The 25,782-nt window shown below is 38.4% G+C and overlaps 1 protein-coding gene across 1 annotated transcript; it reads left to right on the top strand.

Annotated features, from left to right (window-relative positions):
- Positions 1–911: 911 nt before the first annotated feature.
- Positions 912–25,782, top strand: PMP22 (peripheral myelin protein 22). The gene is made up of 5 exons (XM_069750616.1): positions 912–1,118; positions 3,506–3,605; positions 5,860–5,956; positions 17,227–17,367; positions 24,149–25,782. Exons 2-5 carry the CDS (start codon positions 3,528–3,530, stop codon positions 24,307–24,309), a joined length of 477 nt encoding a protein of 158 aa, XP_069606717.1. The 5' UTR covers positions 912–1,118; positions 3,506–3,527; the 3' UTR covers positions 24,310–25,782.

The following is a 25,782-nucleotide window of genomic DNA, read 5'->3' as shown; positions in this document are numbered from 1 at the left end:
AGGGGCAGTATTATAGTAGTTATATTCTTGTATATAGGAGCAGTATTATAGTAGTGATATTCTTATACATAGGAGCAGCAATGTAGTAGTTATATTCCTGTACATAGGAGCAGTATTATAGTAGTTATATTCTTGTATATAGGGGACAGCATTATAGTAGTTATATTCTGGTACATAGGCAGCAGTATTATAGCAGTTATATTCTTGTACATGGGGACAGTATTATTGTAGTTATAGTCTTGTATATAAGGGCAGTATTATAGTAGTTATATTCTTGTATATAGGAGCAGTATTATAGTAGTTATATTCTTGTACATAGGGGCCAGCATTATAGTAGTTATATTTCTGGACATAGGTAGCAGTATTATAGTAGTTATATTCTTGTATATAGGGGACAGCATTATAGTAGTTATATTCTGGTACATAGGAGCAGTATTAGAGTAGTTATATTCTTGTACATGGGGAGCAGTACTACAGTAGTTATTTATTTCTGTTTGACACAGTATATTTTCCATAGTTATTATGGATAGAACTAGTTCGCCTACAGTATCTGTCCCAGTATATTATAGGGGCTATTGTGATGCTGAAACTTGTAGTCCTTGCTGCTCACAAACACAGGTAGATTGAGTGCTTCACTGCAATCTATGTGTGAAAAGCCTCAGCATAGCTTGCAATGTACAGCCACGTGCACAATCTCAGGTAAGGTGACCATTTCCCTCCCAGATGTGGAATTGCTTGTTATGAATCAGAGACCCGGTGAGAGTTGTAGTTCCACAACACTCCAGACCCTGGTACAGCTGACACAAGGGCACTTGTGACAAATGTCACATTCCAGGGTGACATCACTCAGGACAGAATGAGTAACCCCCCTTTGATGCCAGCCCCACTCCCTCCAGTATTATTTATAGCCCAGGCACTGGGCTCTCTGGAGTGATGCAGGGGCACACCCCGCACAGCAGCGTCATGGGGCGTCCATCCTGTTAAAGGGAAACTTATATCCTCTCCAGCTCCCCAGCTAACCTCAGATAACTCAGTGTGGACACAGGACACTACACCACTGCCTGCAGCTGCTGCACCACCACAGGGGAGGCAACCACTCACCCCCAGGCTGACACTCAGTAAGTACTGGATCTACTGGCCACTGATACAGATGTGGCAGACTTCTGTTCAATGGGAATCAGGTGAATAACACAGCCAGCTCTGCTACATCTGTGCCTCCTGTTACTTTAGGGACTGTGATTGAGTTGTTTTGTTTTTTTCTTGAGCTGACATTGACAATTCAGCAGAGCTGAATGTGTTCTTCAACTGTTTCTAGCGTGCCCTATGCCACAAAATGAATTACTGCTAATGACCAACTCAGCTCTGCTACATCTCTACTTCAATAGGATTTTTTTTTAATTGAGCCCATATTGGCAAATACAATGCAGCAGTGCTAAATGTTAATGCATTTATCTGTTTCAATGATGCACTATAACACAATGTGAGTTACTACAAATGATAAACTCGGCTCTGCTACATCACTACTTCAGTTTATTTAAGAGTTGTTTTTTTTTTACCTTGTACAATATAGCAGAGCTGTAGGTGCTATTGGACTCTATTGTGCACCATACCGCAAATTAAGTTAGTGCAAATGACTAACTCAGCTCTGCTATACCCTCACTTCAGTATAATGAGTTATTTTTCTTAATTTTGTCAAAAATTAAAATGTAGCAGAGCTGTATGTGTTCTTCAGCTGTTTCTATTCTGCACCATGCCACAAAGTGAGTTATTTTTTTTTTTTTTTTTAACATTGAGCCAATAATATTTAATTCTACTATGCCACAAATTAAGTGATGGCAAATAACAAACTCTTCATCAGTATAATAATTATGTTTTTGTTTTTTTTAGTATCGAACCAATATTGTCAAATATTACAATGTAGCAGTGCTGTATGTGTTATTATTATTATTATTATTATTATTTATTGTTATTGAACCTTTCCTGTTGCAGAAAGAGTCCTAGGAGGTTATGCATTCTGCATAGTGAGCAGTTGAGCTCTGCTACATCTGTATATATAGGTGTATGCAATATGTCATTTTATAATGGAACAGTTGTGGACTGTTTCTATGAATCAGTGCTGGTGGTTCCTACTACATGCATCTGCTATGTCAGGATCCCATTGCTGGAAATCCTGATGCCTCCATGGGTGTAGCCTTGGCTCAGCCTCCATTGCAGGACTCACACCCAACTCTCCTTACAGTCCTGTTATTCCAGCAGGCTACAGAATTACCACTGTGCTGTGTGTAAGTATATATTATGTATATATTATTTACACCCAATTGTCCCACTATGTTGATGCAGAGAGGGGCCATAAATAATATATATATGGTACTGTACCCTGTACAACTGCACGTGGGCGGATACACACATGTACAAGAGTACAAATAAATATATATAAATATATACAGTATATATTCTATTTTCTTAAATTGATTTTTGGGGATATATATATATATATATATATATATATATATATATATATATATATATATATATATATATATAATTAAAAGAAAAATAAAATATATATGTATATATATATATATATATATATATATATATATATAGAATATTTTGAAAGAAAATATACAAAAATAAATGACTTTTGCCTCTTGATCTTTTTCGCCATTTTTACAATTAAAAAAAAAAAAATATTTACGTTTTTATTAACACTTGTATGAGCATAAGGCCGCATTTTCCACACAAAAAAAAGCTCTAAAAACATATTTATATTGTGACAATAAGTCTGAAAATCATAGTAAAAAAAAACATAAAATAAACATTTTGGTTCCAAGTTTTTCATGATCCAAACTTGCCCTCGAAATGATCAAATTTCCGAAAATCCCTCTCCTTACGGGTTTCCCGGCAGCAGGAAAAAGTCTGTATCTTTTCAGGAACCCCAGACTTCGGCTCAAGTTGGATGAAACCTAATTCTCCTATTCTTATTATTAAACCCATATGTCAGCCATTTAAAAAAAAAAAAAAAAAATTCTCCTGCTTCATGGAAGATCTTGGAAACAGATGTTGGAGAATTTGGAATTCTGGGTGTGTGTAAAAAAAAAAAAAAAAAAAAAAAAGTTAACTGTTTAGTACCCAAATGGCTGTTGCACATACAGGAATAGTGGTTGGTATGTGAAAATTTGACTTTTTTTGACTGTTTTGGATTTTTTTTTGCATTTTTTTTTTCTTTAGAACTTTACTCAGATTTTTTTTTTTTTAAGGAATTATAAGATAAAGGTCATATTGATTGGTGTTTGTGATGTTCAGCTTTTAGATGCTGGAAATGGCAAGTTATCTTCCAATTATAATAGTGGGGAGTGATGCATTGGCTCCCCCTCCTGGTCAGTGGGTGTATAGACACAGATTGACACACCCAGACTCTCAGTCTGCGAGTTCACTCTGAAAGTTGTTGCTGTAGGGAACAGACTCGCTCGGGGTCTAAACCAAACTTTTCCTCTTCCTTTAGGAATCCGAATACTTGACCGAAAATGCTTCTCTTGTTGCTCGGGATCATTATCCTCCATGTCGCCGTCTTGGTTCTGTTGTTCGTCTCTACAATCGTCAGCGTAAGTACCTCGCGTTTTTCCTTGAAGCATATGTGCCCATATATGTACCACGCAGTCTGATAATTACACCTACTGGGTAATATTCTGCCCAATTTTTCGCATCTTTGGATGTTGTCCGAGTTCGATTTTATTTTTTATTTTTATTGATATTTTTTGGATTTTTTATGTGTATATGCATGTACTATATATATATAAATATATATATATATATATTCTCCAAAAATCAATTTAAGAAAATATAATATATATATTGTGTGTATATATATATATATATATATATATATATATATATATATATATATATATATATATATATATACTCTTGTACATGTGTACGCGTGCGATTATACAGGGTGCAGTAGCATAAATATATTATTTATGGCCCCTCTCTGCATCAGCATAGTGGGATGATTGGGTGTAAATAATATATAGGATGCTTCGGTTAGGCAGGGCGCAATCTGTTTTCCAGATGTGCTTTTCAAGGCATTTCCGTAGAGTTAATTTTTGCAACTCAATCTTGGAGGGAAAAGAAGAAAAAAAAAAAGTATGAATTTTTTTTTTCTAGGATTCAAATTGCAAAATTTGAGACCCCTCCCCCCCTCTCCAAATGCATTTGGGGAGGGGGATACGCAGCTGGAGGCAATGAAAACCTCCCACCATTTATAAAGCTTATGAACGCGATTCAGTTTAGGATCCAATTCCAAAAACAAACTCAACGCAATGGAGAAAAAAAATTTGAAAAATTGGGGGGGAATTGAAAAATTTTGACAAATTACCGTATATTCTAATTTAGAAGCAAAACCATATTTCAGATTGTAAAAAATAAAGTTATAGGCATGAGATAACGAAAAAATATACATATATAGAGAGCCTAGGCTGCTCTAGTATAAACTTTGTTAAAGCGGCGATGCGTGTCCTTACTACGTTTTTGAAAGTTCAGAGCTTGAGGGGTTAACGGCCATTGAGACAGCGGCTGACAAGAGTGTTTCCTTACTGGAGCCTTTGGTATTTTAGTGATTACGTACTCCCAAAAACATACACATGAGCGTACGCTGTCTGGCAGTCGGTGTGCGCTTGGTTTATAAACAGCCCCGAGCTCTTTTACCTGTATTGTTCTGCCAATTTCTGCTTGTTTACTTTCTGTAATGATGGATAGGGGGATTGGGAAAGGGAAAAAGGAAGATCGGTTACTTATTTATGAGTTGTTTTTAGCTAGGGAACTATAAAATATTTTTTTTTCACAAAATTATTAATTAAGTTTTATTTTGCAATATGGATTGTCTGTATGGATCCAGGTATGTCTTCAGATTGCTATATCTTTTGGCTTCAAGGTCATTAATTAGAAGAATGCGTAGTAATTGATGACTTTTTTACTCTTAAGCGGGGGCGGAGCAACCTAAGAGACTGAGACCAATCGTCTACTATGTTTGATAAATGTAGTATCATTATATGGAAGCTGTCCCTTTTTTATTACATAGAATGTACCATGTCTTTATGTGGTATAGAGTGTATACGTAAAGTCATGGTGCACTTTTCACCGGTCACTGGAAAGCAACAAAAAAAACGATAGAAATGTGAAATCTGCTCCAAATAAAAGAAAAACTCTCCCAGTTTCATATACATTCAGTGCAGTTTGATGTGAGCTCCATTTGTTGCAGTACACACATTCAAACGATAGCATGAGCTTGAGGTTGCATGATGTCACAGACCTGGCAATGTATTAATCAGCGTTCAGTTTATCAGGGGTTAATCTGACTGGGGGCTCAGCAACAGCTTAAATGTTTGTGTTGTTTGATTGGTTCTTGTCATGAACAGGTCTGATATGATTGGGCCAGAGAAAGGGCGCCGAAATGTAAACTATAAAAGTGCACCATGACTTTAAGGACACACTGTATTTAAGATGCTACATACTCTGGAGTCCAGGCCCACGAGGGACCAATTGTTTTAAATGTTTCTGTCGCTTAGTATAAGATGGTATCAGAAATAAAAGACTGTGCCAAATGTCACGCCCACGCTTAGTGACACACCTACGCTGAGTGACTCCCTACTTTCATTGACACACTCATGCTTAGTGATAAATTTTGTAGGTAGCATGTGCAAGAAAAGGGGGTCATGGGGTTTTCGTCAGCAACCCAAATAGCTATATTCTTTGGTAGGTCCTCCAAATTAGAACAGAGTCGTTATGGCTATTATAAAAGGCCCATATATTTGCATTTTTATTCTAATACTTTGGACTTTATTCTTTCTTCACCAGAGTTGGCTTATAAGCAATGGATACTCTTCGGATTTGTGGCAGAACTGCAGCGAAGGAGCCAGCAGTACCTGGAACTGTGTTTCCTCCTCCAACAATGGTGAGTAGACCGATGACATTGCTTTACAGGTGGAGTGGATTTACACTCAGTTACTTACAAAAATAAAAAAAAATGATATTATTAACAATAACAAAGCAGTAATGAGTGAAAAGCAGAGGCGCCAGACCACCCAATCATAAATCACTTGGGAAGTCATTTTTGTCACAAAAATAGGCTGCCTGTTACCTGCATAAAAATAGAAGTGGTATAGTTCAGGCTTTCTTGAATTTAAAATTGGCTGAAAACTCCACAACATATTTGTAGCTCAATTCATGGTTGGATTATGGAAATGTGCTTGCTCATAACACCCCTTGGTGGTGTATACTAGTAATGCATGTAATGATATTTATTGATAGGACCTCCCAATCTATATGTGGTGGAGGTGCAACCGTGTTACAAAAAAAGTGCAACATCTACCTATTTTCCTAAAGTTTATTGCATCCCACAACTTGATGAAAATTTACTTGTGGGTGATTTGGCAGCAGACCAGGTATGGATTACAATAGATCTACAGACATGGAGACAATAAAGTCCATTGTTCTTCAAAATTATATTCAAAATTAATTTCCGGTAGAGACTGTAAGATAGAAGATTCTTGGGACAAACGCCTACTATCCAGGGGGTTTACAAGAACCACATGCTACACTGACAAAATCAATTCATTATTTAAAGAATGATTTTAGGAAAGAGCCACAACAGGATAGTCGAATCAAGGAAAGCTCCTAGGGTTAGGTGGATTCATAACTGGCTCAGTGATCGTACTCAAAGAGTGGTAATAAATGGCTACACATCCAATTAGAAGAGTGTTTCAAATGGGGCACCACAAGGCTCTATCCTGGCCCCAGTGTTGTTCAACATTTCTATACATGATCTAGATATGGGAACTGAAGGTAAACCCATCAAATTTGGAGACAATGCAAAGCTAGGAGGGATAACTAACACTAAAGAAGACAGATCCTTTATTCAGAAGGATCTAGATAAGCTTGAACAATGGGCAGCGACTAATAGAATGGTATTTAACAGGGAGAAATGCAAGATTCTACATTTGGGCAAGAAAAACAAAAATTACATCTACAGAATGGAGGGAATAGAACTAAGCAACAGCACGCGTGAAAAGACTTAAGTATACTAATAGATCACAGACTGCACATGAGTCAACAGTTGATGCAGCAGCAAAAAAGGCAATCACAGTTCTAGGATGTATTAAGACAAGCATAGAGTCTAGATCATGTGAAGTCATTATCCCCCTCTACTCCTCCTTGGTCAGGCCTCATCTGAAATATTGTGTCCAGTTCTGGGCACCACATTTTAAAAAAGACTGAAAAACTGGAGGAAGTTCAGAGAAGAGCTACCAGGATGGTAAGCGGACTGCAAACAAAGTATGTCCGAGGAACACTTAAATGATCTGGAAATGTTTAGCTTGCAAAAATATAAGGCTAAGAGGAAACTTAATAACTGTCTACCAATATTTGAAGGGATGGCACAATGTAGAGGGATCATCTTTATTCTCAATTGCACATATAAACACGAGAAGCAATGGAATGAAACTGAAAGGGAGAAGATACAGATTAGATATTAGAAAAAAATTTTTGACAGTGAGGGTGATCGATGAGTGGAACAGACTGCCACGGGAGGTGGTGAGTTCTCCTTCAATGGAAGTCTTCAAACAAAGGCTAACATTCTATGATTCTATGAGAAACCATCAATGGTATGGGGTTTTGGAATATTATACAGAGAAATCAAAACATGTAGGGAGCCGTGAAGTATTGTGTGGAGAAATCATGGAGTTATGGAATACGAGGGTACAATTTACTGTAGGCGGGATTGGAATGCTATATAGAAAATACCAATTAGTGTAGGGGGGAATCTGGAATGTTATATAGTACTACCATTGTTCCCAAGGATATCTACAGAAAGTACCATGTAATAAAGGGAGATCCAGTATGCTTTATATGAGGTACCATATAATGCAGAGGGATCTGGGATGTTATATAGAAGTACCATATAATGTAGGGGGATCTGGAATGTTATATAGATGTACCATATAATGTAGGGGGATCTGGAATGTTATATAGAAGTACCATATAATGTAGGGGGATCTGGAATGTTATATAGAAGTACCATATAATGTTAAGGGATCTGGGATGTTATATAGAAGTACCATATAATGTAGGGGATCTGGAATGTTATATAGAAGAACCATATAATGTAGGGGGATCTGGAATGTTATATAGAAGTACCATATAATGTAGGGGATCTGGAATGTTATATAGAAGTACCATATAATGTAGGGGATCTGGAATGTTATATAGAAGTACCATATAATGTAGGGGGATCTGGAATGTTATATAGAAGTACCATATAATGTAGGGGGATCTGGAATGTTATATAGAAGTACCATATAATGTAGGGGGATCTGGAATGTTATATAGAAGTACCATATAATCTAGGGGGATCTGGGATGTTATATAGAAGTACCATATAATGTAGGGGGATCTGGAATGTTATATAGAAGTACCATATAATGTAGGGGATCTGGAATGTTAAATAGAAGTACCATATAATGTAGGGGGATCTGGAATGTTATATAGAAGTACCATATAATGTAGGGGGATCTAGAATGTTATATAGAAGTACCATATAATGTAGGGGGATCTGGAATGTTATATAGAAGTACCATATAATGTAGGGGGATCTGGAATGTTATATAGAAGTAACATATAATCTAGGGGGATCTGGAATGTTATATAGAAGAACCATATAATGTAAGGGGATCTGGAATGCTATATAGAAGTACCATATAATGTAGGGGGATCTGGAATGTTATTTAGAAGTTCCATATAATGTAGGGGATCTGGAATGTTATATAGAAGTACCATATAATGTTAGGGGGATCTGGAATGTTATTTAGAAGTTCCATATAATGTAGGGGATCTGGAATGCTATATAGAAGTACCATATAATGTAGGGGGATCTGGAATGTTATATAGATGTACCATATAATGTAGGGGGATCTGGAATGTTATATAGAAGTACCATATAATATAGGGGGATCTAGAATGTTATTTAGAAGTTCCATATAATGTAGGGGATCTGGAATGTTATATAGAAGTACCATATAATGTAGGGGGTTTTGGAATGTTATATAGAAGTACCATATAATGTAGGGGGATCTAGAATGTTATATAGAAGTACCATATAATGTAAAGGGATCTGGGATGTTATATAGAAGTACCATATAATGTAGGGGGATCTGGGATGTTATATAGAAGAACCATATAATGTAAGGGGATCTGGAATGTTATATAGAAGTACCATATAATGTAGGGGATCTGGAATGTTATATAGAAGTACCATATAATGTAGAGGGATCTGGAATGTTATATAGAAGTACCATATAATGTAGGGGGATCTGGAATGTTACATAGAAGTACCATATAATGTAAGGGGATCTGGAATGTTATATAGAAGTACAATATAATGTAGGGGATCTGGAATGTTATATAGAAGTACCATATAATGTAGGGGGATCTGGAATGTTATTTAGAAGTACCATATAATGTAGGGGGATCTGGAATGTTATATAGAAGTACCATATAATGTAGGGGATCTGGAATGTTATATAGAAGTACCATATAATGTAGGGGGATCTGGAATGTTATATAGAAGTAACATATAATCTAGGGGGATCTGGAATGTTATATAGAAGAACCATATAATGTAAGGGGATCTGGAATGTTATATAGAAGTACCATATAATGTAGGGGGATCTGGAATGTTATATAGAAGAACCATATAATGTACGGGGATCTGGAATGTTATATAGAAGTACCATATAGTTTAAGGGGATCTGGGATGTTATATAGAAGTACCATATAATGTAGGGGGATCTGGGATGTTATATAGAAGAACCATATAATGTAAGGGGATCTGGAATGTTATATAGAAGTACCATATAATGTAGGGGATCTGGAATGTTATATAGAAGTACCATATAATGTAGAGGGATCTGGAATGTTATATAGAAGTACCATATAATGTAGGGGGATCTGGAATGTTACATAGAAGTACCATATAATGTAAGGGGATCTGGAATGTTATATAGAAGTACAATATAATGTAGGGGATCTGGAATGTTATATAGAAGTACCATATAATGTAGGGGGATCTGGAATGTTATTTAGAAGTACCATATAATGTAGGGGGATCTGGAATGTTATATAGAAGTACCATATAATGTAGGGGATCTGGAATGTTATATAGAAGTACCATATAATGTAGGGGGATCTGGAATGTTATATAGAAGTAACATATAATCTAGGGGGATCTGGAATGTTATATAGAAGAACCATATAATGTAAGGGGATCTGGAATGTTATATAGAAGTACCATATAATGTAGGGGGATCTGGAATGTTATATAGAAGAACCATATAATGTACGGGGATCTGGAATGTTATATAGAAGTACCATATAGTTTAAGGGGATCTGGAATGTTATATAGAAGTACCATATAATGTAGGGGATCTGGAATGTTATATAGAAGTACCATATAATGTAGGGGGATCTGGAATGTTATATAGAAGTAACATATAATCTAGGGGGATCTGGAATGTTATATAGAAGAACCATATAATGTAAGGGGATCTGGAATGTTATATAGAAGTACCATATAATGTAGGGGGATCTGGAATGTTATATAGAAGAACCATATAATGTACGGGGATCTGGAATGTTATATAGAAGTACCATATAGTTTAAGGGGATCTGGAATGTTATATAGAAGTACCATATAATGTAGGGGGATCTGGAATGTTATATAGAAGTACCATATAATGTAGGGGGATCTGGAATGTTATATAGAAGTACCATATAATCTAGGGGGATCTGGGATGTTATATAGAAGTACCATATAATGTAGGGGATCTGGAATGTTATATAGAAGTACCATATAATGTAGGGGGATCTGGAATGTTATATAGAAGTACCATATAATGTAGGGGGATCTAGAATGTTATATAGAAGTACCATATAATGTAGGGGGATCTGGAATGTTATATAGAAGTACCATATAATGTAGGGGGATCTGGAATGTTATATAGAAGTACCATATAATGTAGGGGGATCTGGAATGTTATATAGAAGTACCATATAATGTAGGGGGATCTGGAATGTTATATAGAAGTACCATATAATGTAGGGGGATCTGGAATGTTATATAGAAGTACCATGTAATGTAGGGGGATCTAGAATGTTATATAGAAGTACCATATAATGTAGGGGGATCTGGAATGTTATATAGAAGTACCATATAATGTAGGGGGATCTGGAATGTTATATAGAAGTACCATGTAATGTAGGGGGATCTAGAATGTTATATAGAAGTACCATGTAATGTAGGGGGATCTGGAATGTTATATAGAAGTAACATATAATCTAGGGGGATCTGGAATGTTATATAGAAGAACCATATAATGTAAGGGGATCTGGAATGCTATATAGAAGTACCATATAATGTAGGGGGATCTGGAATGTTATATAGATGTACCATATAATGTAGGGGATCTGGAATGTTATATAGAAGTACCATATAATGTAGGGGGATCTGGAATGTTATATAGATGTACCATATAATGTAGGGGGATCTGGAATGCTATATAGAAGTACCATATAATGTAGGGGTTCTGGAATGTTATATAGAAGTACCATATAATGTAGGGGGTTTTGGAATGTTATATAGAAGTACCATATAATGTAGGGGGATCTAGAATGTTATATAGAAGTACCATATAATGTAAAGGGATCTGGAATGTTATATAGAAGTACCATATAATGTAAAGGGATCTGGAATGTTATATAGAAGTACCATATAATGTAGGGGATCTGGAATGTTATATAGAAGTACCATATAATCTAGGGGGATCTGGGATGTTATATAGAAGTACCAAATAATGTAGGGGGATCTGGAATGTTATTTAGAAGTACCATATAATGTAGGGGATCTGGAATGTTATATAGAAGTACCATATAATGTAGGGGATCTCGAATGTTATATAGAAGTACCATATAATGTAGGGGGATCTGGAATGTTATTTAGAAGTACCATATAATGGAGGGGGATCTGGAATGTTATATAGAAGTACCATATAATGTAGGGGATCTGGAATGTTATATAGAAGTACCATATAATGTAGGGGGATCTGGAATGTTATATAGAAGTAACATATAATCTAGGGGGATCTGGAATGTTATATAGAAGAACCATATAATGTACGGGGATCTGGAATGTTATATAGAAGTACCATATAGTTTAAGGGGATCTGGAATGTTATATAGAAGTACCATATAATGTAGGGGATCTGGAATGTTATATAGAAGTACCATATAATGTAGGGGGATCTGGAATGTTATATAGAAGTAACATATAATCTAGGGGGATCTGGAATGTTATATAGAAGAACCATATAATGTAAGGGGATCTGGAATGTTATATAGAAGTACCATATAATGTAGGGGGATCTGGAATGTTATATAGAAGAACCATATAATGTACGGGGATCTGGAATGTTATATAGAAGTACCATATAGTTTAAGGGGATCTGGAATGTTATATAGAAGTACCATATAATGTAGGGGGATCTGGAATGTTATATAGAAGTACCATATAATGTAGGGGGTTTTGGAATGTTATATAGACGTACCATATAATGTAGGGGGATCTAGAATGTTATTTAGAAGTTCCATATAATGTAGGGGATCTGGAATGTTATATAGAAGTACCATATAATGTAGGGGGTTTTGGAATGTTATATAGAAGTACCATATAATGTAGGGGGATCTAGAATGTTATTTAGAAGTTCCATATAATGTAGGGGATCTGGAATGTTATATAGAAGTACCATATAATGTAGGGGGATTTGGAATGTTATATAGAAGTACCATATAATGTAGGGGGATCTAGAATGTTATATAGAAGTACCATATAATGTAAAGGGATCTGGGATGTTATATAGAAGAACCATATAATGTAAGGGGATCTGGAATGTTATATAGAAGTACCATATAATGTAGGGGGATCTGGAATGTTATATAGAAGTACCATATAATGTAGGGGGGTCTGGAATGTTATATAGAAGTACCATATAATCTAGGGGGATCTGGGATGTTATATAGAAGTACCATATAATCTAGGGGGATCTGGAATGTTATATAGAAGTACCATATAATGTAGGGGGATCTGGAATGTTATTTAGAAGTACCATATAATGTAGGGGGATCTGGAATGTTATATAGAAGTACCATATAATGTAGGGGGATCTGGAATGTTATATAGAAGTAACATATAATCTAGGGGGATCTGGAATGTTATATAGAAGAACCATATAATGTAAGGGGATCTGGAATGTTATATAGAAGTACCATATAATGTAGGGGGATCTGGAATGTTATATAGAAGTACCATATAATGTAGGGGGATCTGGAATGTTATATAGAAGTACCATATAATGTAGGGGGATCTGGAATGTTATATAGATGTACCATATAATGTAGGGGGATCTAGAATGTTATTTAGAAGTTCCATATAATGTAGGGGATCTGGAATGTTATATAGAAGTACCATATAATGTAGGGGGATTTGGAATGTTATATAGAAGTACCATATAATGTAGGGGGATCTAGAATGTTATTTAGAAGTTCCATATAATGTAGGGGATCTGGAATGTTATATAGAAGTACCATATAATGTAGGGGGATTTGGAATGTTATATAGAAGTACCATATAATGTAAAGGGATCTGGGATGTTATATAGAAGTACCATATAATGTAGGGGATCTGGAATGTTATATAGAAGTACCATATAATGTAGGGGGATCTGGAATGTTATATAGAAGTACCATATAATGTAGGGGGATCTGGAATGTTATATAGAAGTAACATATAATCTAGGGGGATCTGGAATATTATATAGAAGAACCATATAATGTAAGGGGATCTGGAATGTTATATAGAAGTACCATATAATGTAGGGGGATCTGGAATGTTATATAGAAGAACCATATAATGTACGGGGATCTGGAATGTTATATAGAAGTACCATATAGTTTAAGGGGATCTGGAATGTTATATAGAAGTACCATATAATGTAGGGGGATTTGGAATGTTATATAGAAGTACCATATAATGTAGGGGGATCTAGAATGTTATTTAGAAGTTCCATATAATGTAGGGGATCTGGAATGTTATATAGAAGTACCATATAATGTAGGGGGATTTGGAATGTTATATAGAAGTACCATATAATGTAAAGGGATCTGGGATGTTATATAGAAGTACCATATAATGTAGGGGGATCTAGAATGTTATATAGAAGTACCATATAATGTAGGGGGATCTAGAATGTTATATAGAAGTACCATATAATGTAATGGGATCTGGGATGTTATATAGAAGTACCATATAATGTAGGGGGATCTAGAATGTTATATAGAAGTACCATATAATGTAAAGGGATCTGGGATGTTATATAGAAGAACCATATAATGTAAGGGGATCTGGAATGTTATATAGAAGTACCATATAATGTAGGGGGATCTGGAATGTTATATAGAAGTACCATATAATGTAGGGGGATCTAGAATGTTATATAGAAGTACCATATAATGTAGGAGGATCTAGAATGTTATATAGAAGTACCATATAATGTAAATGGATCTGGAATGTTATATAGAAGTACCATATAATGTAGGGGGATCTGGAATGTTATATAGAAGTACCATATAATGTAGGGGGTTTTGGAATGTTGTATAGACGTACCATATAATGTAGGGGGATCTAGAATGTTATTTAGAAGTTCCATATAATGTAGGGGATCTGGAATGTTATATAGAAGTACCATATAATGTAGGGGGATCTGGAATGTTATATAGAAGTACCATATAATGTAGGGGGATCTAGAATGTTATATCGAAGTACCACATAATGTAAGAGGATTTGAAATGTTATATAGAAGTACCACATAATATAGGGGATCTAGAATGTTATGTAAAAGTTCCATATAGTGTAGGGGGATTTGGAATGTTATATAGAAGTACAATATAATGTAGGGGTTGCTTGGTGTCATTTATTGTAGCGTGGCTCTGGAATACTATGGAAGTAGTGATTTATATAGGGGACTGTGCAGTGCTATATAGAAGTACCAGATCATGTAGGGGCACTGGAACGCTATACGGAAGTACTGATGTTTATTGGTTGTAACTGCAATTGTGGCTTTATTGAGGTGATTAGGGTTGTGCTGCAATACCACGCTCGATCTGTGCCCAGGGGTGGCACTGTTTTGGTAAATATTCTTCTAATCTCTGACAGCCCCTTTTAAATCGTGTAATGTAAATGTCGGCTTTAAGACCCATCTTCTCCTTCTGTAAATGGATTACATTTTACAAAGTACTCGCCATGGATCAGCCAGAAGAAGGATTCATATTTTGCTTGTGTAATATACGGGTTCCTGTAATCCTGGATACTAAATTATTCAATACCGGCATTCCCGTTGTTTTCTTATTGGACCATTGACAGAAAAGCTTTACGTTTTATTGAGCGTCTATTGAGGCAGGCCGGTGGATACATCGAGGCAGTGCTCTGTAGAGAAATGGCTCGTCTCGCAGAGAATCAGCTTAGTTAACGTTTTTGAAAAATCTGATTAATAATGAAAGATGGGACGTAGGATGGCTTACAGGCAATAGATTTCTGCATCATGCTGTTTGTATGGATAATAGAAAAAAGGATTTTCAGCTCACCCTTAGTAGCTTCCCATTGGATTCACTGGGACGAAGCACAAAATCACATCTTTACCAGACGTAGAGTGCGAAGTGCATGTAGATAGAAAGGAGTAAAATTATAACGTCTTATTAGATCCATTAAAACAAAGGCAGTTGTTGTGACATCAATTTAGGTATAGTTGGGGTGTAGAAGGTGTGGAAAACTAGGAAGTTTCCAACACCTGGTGTGCTCTTAAACCCATTTTAAGTTTAAAATCACACCCGGTGTTCGAAACGCGTCCAGTAGACCTGAGACCAGACCGTCTTAAGTAATTGCAAACTGACAAGACCCCTTGAACTAGTATAGACCTCTTTCTCTTATATTAAAACAGACCCCAGATCAAACCCACCACCCTCCCCTAACATCCATACAGATTGTAGGCCCTTTTTTGGGAGCTTACAAGGTCGAATTGGCAAGAATAGGTCAGATGCCATAGTCTATATGTAAGGCCCGCAGGACTCTGGTCCAACAGGCGCATTAGTAGTACACAGCTACCAGACTAGAGTCTTGCGAGCCTCTTTCTATGTGCCGACATCCTTGGTGCCCAATAGTGTAAATTGAAGCTTCTTGGTCCCAATGCAAAATCTTCAACAGGGCCTCCAACTATCATAGGTCCTTAATAGTGATGAGCGAATATACTCGTAACTCGAGATTTCCTGAGCACTCTCGAGTATTTTTTAGTGCTCGGAGATTTAGTTTTCATCGCCACAGATGAATGATTTACATCTGTTAGCCAGCTTGATTACATGTGAGGATTCCCTAGCAACCAGGCAACCCCCACATGTACTTCTGCTGGCTAACAGATGTAAATCATTCAGCTGCGGCGATGAAAACTAAATCTCCGAGCACTAAAAAATACTCGGAGGTCACTCGAGCATGCTCGGGAAATCTCGAGTGATGAGTATATTCGCACATCACTAGTCCTTAATAGTTATTGTCAGTTCATATGGGGCAAATGGAACTTTTGGGCCCACCTAAGGTGATTAAAACCCCTGCACCTATTATAGTTACACCTCTTCTGATTAGTAGTGCAGAATTTACTAATTGGTTAGGAGAAGACTGCGGTCTGGTGGCTACAGTCTACTGATATGGCCGCTGGATTGGGGACCTGCTGTTTTCTATCATCTGTATCCTGTGTACCAATCAGGGCTGCAAATTGTATCTTCAGAGAGGAAGGAGACTAGAACTCTATAGTACCACCTGTAGGAAGTAGCAATCCTAAAAGTCAATATCGACTCTCTAACAAACCTTGTCACGTGACTTAGGATGGAAGCCAAAACCAAAATCTCAATTTGCAGACACTGCACTGATGAGGGGAAGTACCCTGAAACACAGAGTGTCAGGGTCAGGGCTGTACACTCTCTATATATATTGCAGTGTAAGGTTTCGGTATATTCTGCCGCCAACCGCTCCTGTTTTCAGATTTCATAAGGGTCTCTGATGTTTCCTCTCCACAGAGTGGCTCCAGTCGGTCCAGGCCATGATGATTCTCTCCATAATCTTCAGCGTCCTGGCCTTGTTTCTCTTTTTCTGCCAGCTCTTCACTCTTACAAAAGGTGGACGATTCTACCTGACCGGCATCTTCCAGCTTCTTGCAGGTAAGTGGTGTCAAATCTTAGTGGGGGTTCAAATGTGGGGTCTATAGACCTGATGCAATGCATTGTGGGAAGCATAGAGCCTTTCATTTTTCACATTACAGCATGATAGGGAACACTGACCCAGGGAGTAATGAGCAGACATGATGGTCCGGCAGCTAACAGGAAATCACATCTCCTCATTATACTTTTTTTTCTTTATGCATTCAGAACTCTGCTGATGTTCTGTTAGCTCTCAGGACATCACGTTTCCTCCTAATGCATGAAGAGTTCTGAGTGCAGTCCTGGATGTGTAGACTATAGAGACTTGGCCGACTGTTTTTTTAATCTCCCTACCATTGTCTGGAACTGTAGATTTCCTTTGGGTGAGTATGGTATATCCAGATGTATAACTTAAAGCCAGTAAGGTTAAATAATTCATTATTGTCAGAACCTGCCATTGCTTTCAGCTCAGGATTTGCCATGCCGAGCCCGGTTACCATGATGCAAAATGGACAAAATGTTTCAAAGCTTATTTATAGAAATGCTGGGTACTGGAATCCATTCATCATTTCATTCAGCAGGGCTGGGCGTTTAAACCCTTGGATTATCCACTTTCTATGGCGCTGCATGCCTGGTCTGTGACTCATTCCTAATAATCACAGAGGTTAACGTAATAACCGGGCACAGCGATGTGCTGCATCCTAGAGGAACTCAAGCTATTGTTGGCTTTTTTTGTTGCTGGCAAAATTCCACTGAGTACACTTGTTGGTAAAACTCGACTGTGTGCAATTGTTGGTAAAACTCGACTGTGTGCACTTGTTGGCAAAACTCGAGTGTGCGCACTTGTAGGCAAAACTCAAGGGTGTGCACTTGTTGGCAAAACTCGACTGTCTGCACTTATTGGTAAAACTCGACTTAGTGGACTTGGTAAAATGTGACTGCGCACTTGTTGGTAAAACTCGACAGTGCGCACTTGTTGGTAAAACACAATGCTGCGCACTTGTTGGCAAAACTCGACTGTCCACATTTGTTGGTAAAACTCAACTGTGCGCATTTACTGGTAAAAATCGACTCCGTGTACTTAGTAAAACTCGACTGTGCGCACTTGTTGGCAAAACTTGACTGTCCAAATTTGTTGGCAAAACTCGACTGTGCGCATTTATTGGTAAAACTTGACTGTGCGCACTTGTTGGTAGAACTCAACTATCCGCATTTGTTGGCAAAACTCGACTGTGAGCATTTACTTGTAAAACTCGACTCAGTGTACTTGGTAAAATTCAACTGTGCGCACTTGTTTGTAGAACTCAACTATCCGCATTTGTTGGCAAAACTCGACTGTGCGCACTTGTAGGCAAAACTCAATGGTGCACACTTGTTGGCAAAACTCGACTGTCTGCATTTGTTGGCAAAACTCGACTGTGTGCACTTATTGGTAAAACTCGACTTAGTGGACTTGGTAAAATGTGATTACGCACTTGTTGGTAAAACTCAACAGTGTGCACTCGTTGGTAAAACACAATGGTGCGCACTTGTTGGCAAAACTCGACTGTCCGCATTTGTTGGTAAAACTCGACTGCGCACTTGTTGGCAAAACTCGACTGTCCACATTTGTTGGTAAAACTCGACTGTGGGCATTTACTGGTAAAACTCGACTCAGTGTACTTAGTAAAACTCGACTGTGCGCACTTGTTGGCAAAACTCGACTGTCCACATTTGTTGGTAAATTCGACTGTGCGCATTTACTGGTAAAACTTAACTCAGTGTACTTGGTAAAACTCAACTGTGCGCACTTGTTCGTAGAACTCAACTATCTGCATTTGTTGGCAAAACCCGACTGTGCGTACTTGTAGGCAAAACTCAATGGTGCACACTTGTTGGCAAAACTCGACTGTCTGCATTTGTTGGCAAAACTCAACTGTGCGCATTTACTGGTAAAATGTGACTTGGTAATGGACTTGGTAAAATGTGACTGCGCACTTGTTGGTAAAACTCGACAGTGCACACTTGTTGGTAAAACACAATGGTGCGCACTTGTTGGCAAAACTCGACTGTCTGCATTTGTTGGCAAAACTCAACTGTGCGCATTTACTGGTAAAATGTGACTTGGTAATGGACTTGGTAAAATGTGACTGCGCACTTGTTGGTAAAACTCGACAGTGCACACTTGTTGGTAAAACACAATGGTGCGCACTTGTTGGCAAAACTTGACTGTCCACTTTTGTTGGTAAAACTCGACTGTGTGCATTTACTGGTAAAACTCAACTCAGTGTACTTGGTAAAACTCTACTGTGCACACTTGTTGGTAGAACTCAACTATCCGCATTTGTTGGCAAAACTTGACACTGCGCACTTGCTGGCAAAACTCGACTGTCCACATCTGTTGGTAAAACTCAACTGTGCACACTTGTTTATAGAACTCGACTGTGCACCCTTGTTGACAAAACTCGACTGTGTGCACTGGGTCCAGGATCATACAGTGGGATGTACACACTGTTGCCAGTCGGTCCCTTCACAGAAAGCCTCCTTAATTGTGCCAAGCCACATTGGGGTTTCTCGGTCCTAATCGCTGTGCTCCAAAACAATAGCAACCACCACATATCTTCTTACTTTCTGCACTGCTGTGCGACCCATATGCCCCGTAGCATTACTCCTTACCTTTAGCAGCATAGACCCTGGCAATGCTCCTGGGCATCGATGTACTAATGGGCATACAACAGGGGTAAATGCTGATAAGGGGGAAAAGTAGAAACTAACTCATCCTCTCCAATTGCTATTAAACCTCTGAAAAGGAGCATTTTCATCTTAAGGCGGTTCTGCAGCTGCTGGGGTGTGGGATCTAACAGGGTCGTTCTATGATCAGAAAAGAAGAAAGGAGATTTATGTTCAACCATACATGATAACATCAACTTTCATACTGTTATTACAGTATATTGTGAGATTTATGGCATTTCTGAGGTTATTTAGTCGCCACCTCGCCACCCTCTTAGTGATATTTAGCAGTGTCTGGCTGAGACACGACATATTTTTGTCCTTCGCTCACACAGTTTCTCCTTTCTTTAAATGTGGGTAGGCGGTCTGGCCACTGTAGAATCCAGGGACCTGGCCCATGAAATGCCCACTTTTTGCCTTTTCATAAACAATGCACCCATTGAAACTCGCCACCCTTGGTAGGAGCTGTAGGTGTCCTTTGGATAATTAGACAAAATGATGAATGTTGTGGAATATGCAAGGCCAGACAATGCCTCACAAATATTTTGTAGATTTGTTTTGTACCGGTCTTGTTAAGAATGCTCCATAAAGGGGGAGTTTTACATCTTATAAAATTACAATATTGTAGCATATGTTGTACATATTTTTTTGCTGATTACATTGAGGTGATTTCTATTTTTAGAGAATGATGTGATCAAAAGTTATTGTCATGCGAAGTCAGTTTTATTTGTAACTTGCAGTACCGTTCTTCACCACATTTCCAACCGTAAAGAAGTTCCATAGGGATACATGTAACAGCGCCACCACTCATATTATTATTATTATTATTATTATTTATTGTTATAGCGCCATTTATTCCATGGCGCTTTACATGTGAGGAGGGGTATACATAATAAAAACAAGTACAATAATCTTAAACAATACAAGTCATAACTGGAACAGGAGGAGTGAGGACCCTGCCCGCGAAGGCTCACAATCTACAAGGGATGGGTGAGGATACAGTAGGCGAGGATAGAGCTGGTCATGCAGCGGTTTGGTCGATCGGTGGTTACTGCAGGTTGTAGGCTTGTCGGAAGAGGTGGGTCTTCAGGTTCTTTTTGAAGGTTTTGATGGTAGGCAAGAGTCTGATGTGTTGTGGTAGAGGGTATCAGAGTAGGGGTGATACGCAAGAGAAATCTTGTATACGATTGTGGGAAGAGGAGATAAGAGGGGAGTAGAGTAGGAGATCTTGTGAGGATCGGAGGTTGCGTGTAGGTAAGTACCGGGAGACGAGGTCACAGATGTATGGAGGAGACAGGTTGTGGATGGCTTTGTACGTCATGGTTAGGGTTTTGTAGTGGAGTCTCTGGGCAATGGGGAGCCAGTGAAGGGATTGACAGAGGGGAGAGGCCGGTGAATAGCGGGGGGACAGGTGGATTAGTCGGGCAGCAGAGTTTAGAATAGATTGGAGGGGTGCGAGAGTGTTAGAGGGGAGGCCACAGAGTAGGAGGTTGCAGTAGTCAAGGCGAGAGATGATGAGGGCATGGACTAGGGTTTTTGCAGATTCATATCATTTTATTGATATTAATATTGTGTTAATATTAATATTGTGAACTCATACATCCAAATCACTAATATTGTGCTTTGTATGTATGAACTCCCCCAAGTGGCAGATCCTCCATGAAAAATAGGTTAAAATATAAAGCCGTTTGTGAAGGTTTTAGCCAAATGTGGAAAAAATGCAGCAAAATAAGAATAGTTTCAATAATAGAAGAGTTAGCTATGTTCTTTTATGAATGAATGAAATGTTAAGTGACAGTAAAAGAGAAATCTAAATCCCATCAGTATGTGGTGACCGCCCTTTTCCTTCATCACTTCTTCTCGGTACTTGTCACTTGTACACAGGTTATGAAGGAGCTCGGCAGGAGGTTGTTCCAAACATCTTGGCGAACTGACCCCAGATCTTCTGTGGATGTCACCTGTGCAAATCCTTCTGTCTCTTCATGTGATCCTAGACAGACTGAATGATGTGAGATCTGGGGTCTGTGGGGTTGGATCATCACTTCCAGGACTCCTTGTTCTTAATGATAATGGCTGGATGATTGGGGTCGTTATTCTGCTACAGAAGAAAATTTGGAGCCAATAAGTCGACTCCCTGATGATATTACAAGATGGATAAGATGCCTTTATTTCTCAGCATTGAGGATACCATTAATCCTGAACCAAATCCCCAACTCTACCCCTACCTCTCTTGACCCGATATCACCTCCTTACTAACTAGAATCCCACTTCTGTCCACTATTTCATCTAAAACTTAACATGGATAAAACAGAATTCATAGTCTTCCCACCGTCTAACTCAACCCCCCAACAGACCTATCCATCAAAGTCAATGGCTGCCCACTCTCCCCAGTCCCACAAGCTCGCTGCCTCATACTAATCCTTGACTCCAATCTCTCCTTTAAAGGGACACTGTCACCTGAATTTGGAGGGAACAATCTTCAGCCATGGAGGCGGGGTTTTTGGGTGTTTGATTCACCCTTTCCTTACCCGCTGGCTGCATGCTGGCTGCAATATTGGATTGAAGTTCATTCTCTGTCCTACATAGTACACGCCTGCGCAAGGTAAGATTGCCTTGTGCAGGCGTGTACTACGGAGGACAAAGAATGAACTTCAATCCAATATTGCAGCCAGCATGCAGCCAGCGGGTAAGGAAAGGGTGAATCAAACACCCAAAAACCCCGCCTCCATGGCTGAAGATTGTTCCCTCCAAATTCAGGTGACATTGTCCCTTTAAACCACACATCTATGCCCTTTCAACTTCCTGCCCACTTAATCTCAAAAATATCTCCCGGATCCACATATTCCTTAACCAAGAATTTGCAAAAACAATAGTGCATGCCCTCATCATGCCTTCCTGCCTCGACTACTGCAACCTCCTGCTCTGTGGCCTCCCTCCCGCACCCCTCCAATCTATCCTAAACTCTGCTACCGGACTAATCCACCTGTTCCCCCGCTATTCCCCAGCCTCTCCCCTTTGTCAATCCCTTCACTGACTCTCCATTGCCCAGAGAGTCCAGTTCAAAACCCTAACCATGGCATACAAAGCCATCCACAACCTGTCTCCTCCATACATCTGTGACCTAGTCTACCGCTACTTACCTGCACGCAACCTCCAATCATCACAAGATCTCCCCTCTTATCTCCTCTTTTCACAATCGCATACATGATTTTTCCTGTGTATACCCACTACTCTGGAATGCTCTACCTCAATATATCAGACTCTCACCTACCATGGAAACCTTTTAAAAGAAACCTGAAGAACCAACTCTTTCGACAAGCCTACAACCTACAGTAACCATCCTTCCATCAAACCACTGCACGGCCAGCTCTACCCTCACCTACTGTATCCTCACCCATCCCTTGTAGACCGTCAGTCCTCACGGGCAGGGTGCTCTCTCCTACAGTACCAGTCTTTGACTTGTTTTGCTCAAGATGATTCTACTTGTAATGTTTAATATTTAATGTGACTCCTCTGTACAGACCAGCTGCCTACACTCTTCTGCACCCCAGTTCTATGTTTTCGTGCATAATTGAGTCACTTATCCTTGTTTCCTTGTGGAAGTTATGAGTATATAAGTGCAATTCTTCTATGAATACCACTTCTGCCCAGACTCCTACTAACAGTAGACGGTGTACCTGGGATCCACGGGTTGCTGCCAGTTCTGAACTGATGGCACTGCTGAAAATCTGCTTTCATAAAGAAGTCAGCATGATATGTCTTTCATCTGCTGCACTAAGTTTCCTTGGCTGACCACTGCGTCTACGGTCATTGTTGCCCATTTCTTGGTGTCCTCCATCATGGAAAAACTTGCAGATACTTATCCATCATGTAATACCATCAGGACAATGACTGCAAACAAAGTAAAGATTCTTTTCAGGGTAAAGAAGAACAAGGAGTCTTGGAAGTGATGATCTGGCCCCACAGAGCCCTGATCTCACATCATCCAGTCTGTCTGGGATTATATGAAGAGACAGAAAAATTTGCGACATGCTACAGAAAGTTAGATGTTTATAATATGTTTTCTTAAAATTACCCTTTTGTCTCCCCTTAGGTCTATGTGTGGTGGCTGGAGCATCCATCTTTACCGTTCGACACGTGGAATGGCATAGCAACATTGCCAGCTTTGGATATGCCTACATCCTTGCATGGGTAGCCTTCCCGCTTGCCATCATCAGTGGCATCATCTACGTCATCTTGAGAAAGCGGGAATAATGATTTATACACCATCTTGACTAGGAAAAACTCAATATAAAGTCTAAAGGGGAAAACAACAAAAATTTTTAAATTGAAACCAAAAAACCCCCAAAACCTTCCCTCACCGAAAAAGAGAGAGTGCGGTGAGGGTGGGCTCCTGTGTTAATTGAAGATGTAAATAGTATCTATGGTTAAAAACCTATTTATAACACTTTTTACATATATGTACATAGTATTGTTTGCTTATTTTGACCTGTAGGCTAAAAAAAAGAAAAAAAAGAAAAATTGATAATGTCTACTACAACAAAAATTCTAATTTTTTTTGCAAATGGACAGCAACAATCCAAAAACATTTCAATTTGTGTGCCTTATGAAAAAAAAACATGCCAACAGTCTTAATCCCTATTAGTGACTACCCTTTGCTTGTAAAAAAATAATAAATTTGCCATTTTTTGTTGTAAAAAAACCCATATAGCTTCCATGCCAGGTTCAAAATGGCCGACGCTAGAACTTGAGAGAGAGGCGTTCATAGCGCAGACGGCCATTCTGATGTTTATTCCCCAGAGCTATTAGGTGTCCATCGGGTCCTTTCATAGAGAGAGGATAAGGACCTGACTTGGAACTTATCGAAGGGATGAAAGCCGTAGCCCGGTGGTCAGTAAGCCCTAGCGGAATGGGCTATGAGGCTGGGCCAGCGACAGGGTCACATTTTCAAAATGCCATGTTACCATTGCACTGACACCAAAGTACTGTGGAAACTATTAAGGACAATTAAAATTTTTGAATTTTTCCAATTTTTGGGGGCATTTTGAAGACTGCAATAACGCAATGAAATGAAAAATTTTGAGGGGAAAACGAAATTCTCATATTTTGAACTTTACCTTGATTGCGTTATTGTTTTCAATGGCATTTTTTTATTAGTCTTGCTTTATGGCCAAGCTTGAATCGACCCTACACTGCCAGCGGAGCCTGCGAGTCTTTGCAGCGCCAGAAAGTGGGAGGGACTTTACCATCCGAGCGAGTGTTTGTGTGTATATGTTCCTGTCTCACAGAAATTTAGGACGTGGAGAAAGGACAGTATATGTATATTTTTATTTTAACCAATGTGCATGTATTATACGTATAGAAATATAGCTATAAAACAAGGTAGCCAAAAATTTTACCAAACTTTACCAAGTATTTTTGCTTCTAAAATAAATAAAACTAAAAAAAATAATTTTAGATAATTGACTCCTGACTTAGATTAGAGTTAGATTCACACCTTGTCCTTTTAACGTGGAAAAAAAAGTGGTGCTATGATAATTTTATTTTTTGACCATTCCTACTACTTTAACCTCTGTAATAACTGCTGACCCAGTAATGTTTCTAGTTGTTTTCATTTTCCTTTTCAATTTTGTTATTTTTAGAATAAAATCATTGAAACTCTGTCTAGTTCTCTAAATTTCAGGTCTATGTGAATATTTAATAAAAAATGGCTGCTTAGACATCTTC

This window comes from Ranitomeya imitator, chromosome 2, assembly GCF_032444005.1.
Source record: "Ranitomeya imitator isolate aRanImi1 chromosome 2, aRanImi1.pri, whole genome shotgun sequence".
Taxonomy (NCBI): Eukaryota; Metazoa; Chordata; class Amphibia; order Anura; family Dendrobatidae; genus Ranitomeya; species Ranitomeya imitator.
Note: the sequence above shows the minus strand (reverse complement) of the source record. Positions and strands in the feature narration are given on the sequence as shown.

Excerpts from the sequence above, each read along its gene's own strand:
- PMP22 (XM_069750616.1), top strand. The coding sequence starts at position 3,528 with ATGCTTCTCTTGTTGCTCGGGATCATTATCCTCCATGTCGCCGTCTTG. Across the intron at positions 5,957-17,226 it reads TGTTTCCTCCTCCAACAATG|AGTGGCTCCAGTCGGTCCAG; the intron begins GTGAGTAGACCG and ends TCCTCTCCACAG. Across the intron at positions 17,368-24,148 it reads CATCTTCCAGCTTCTTGCAG|GTCTATGTGTGGTGGCTGGA; the intron begins GTAAGTGGTGTC and ends GTCTCCCCTTAG.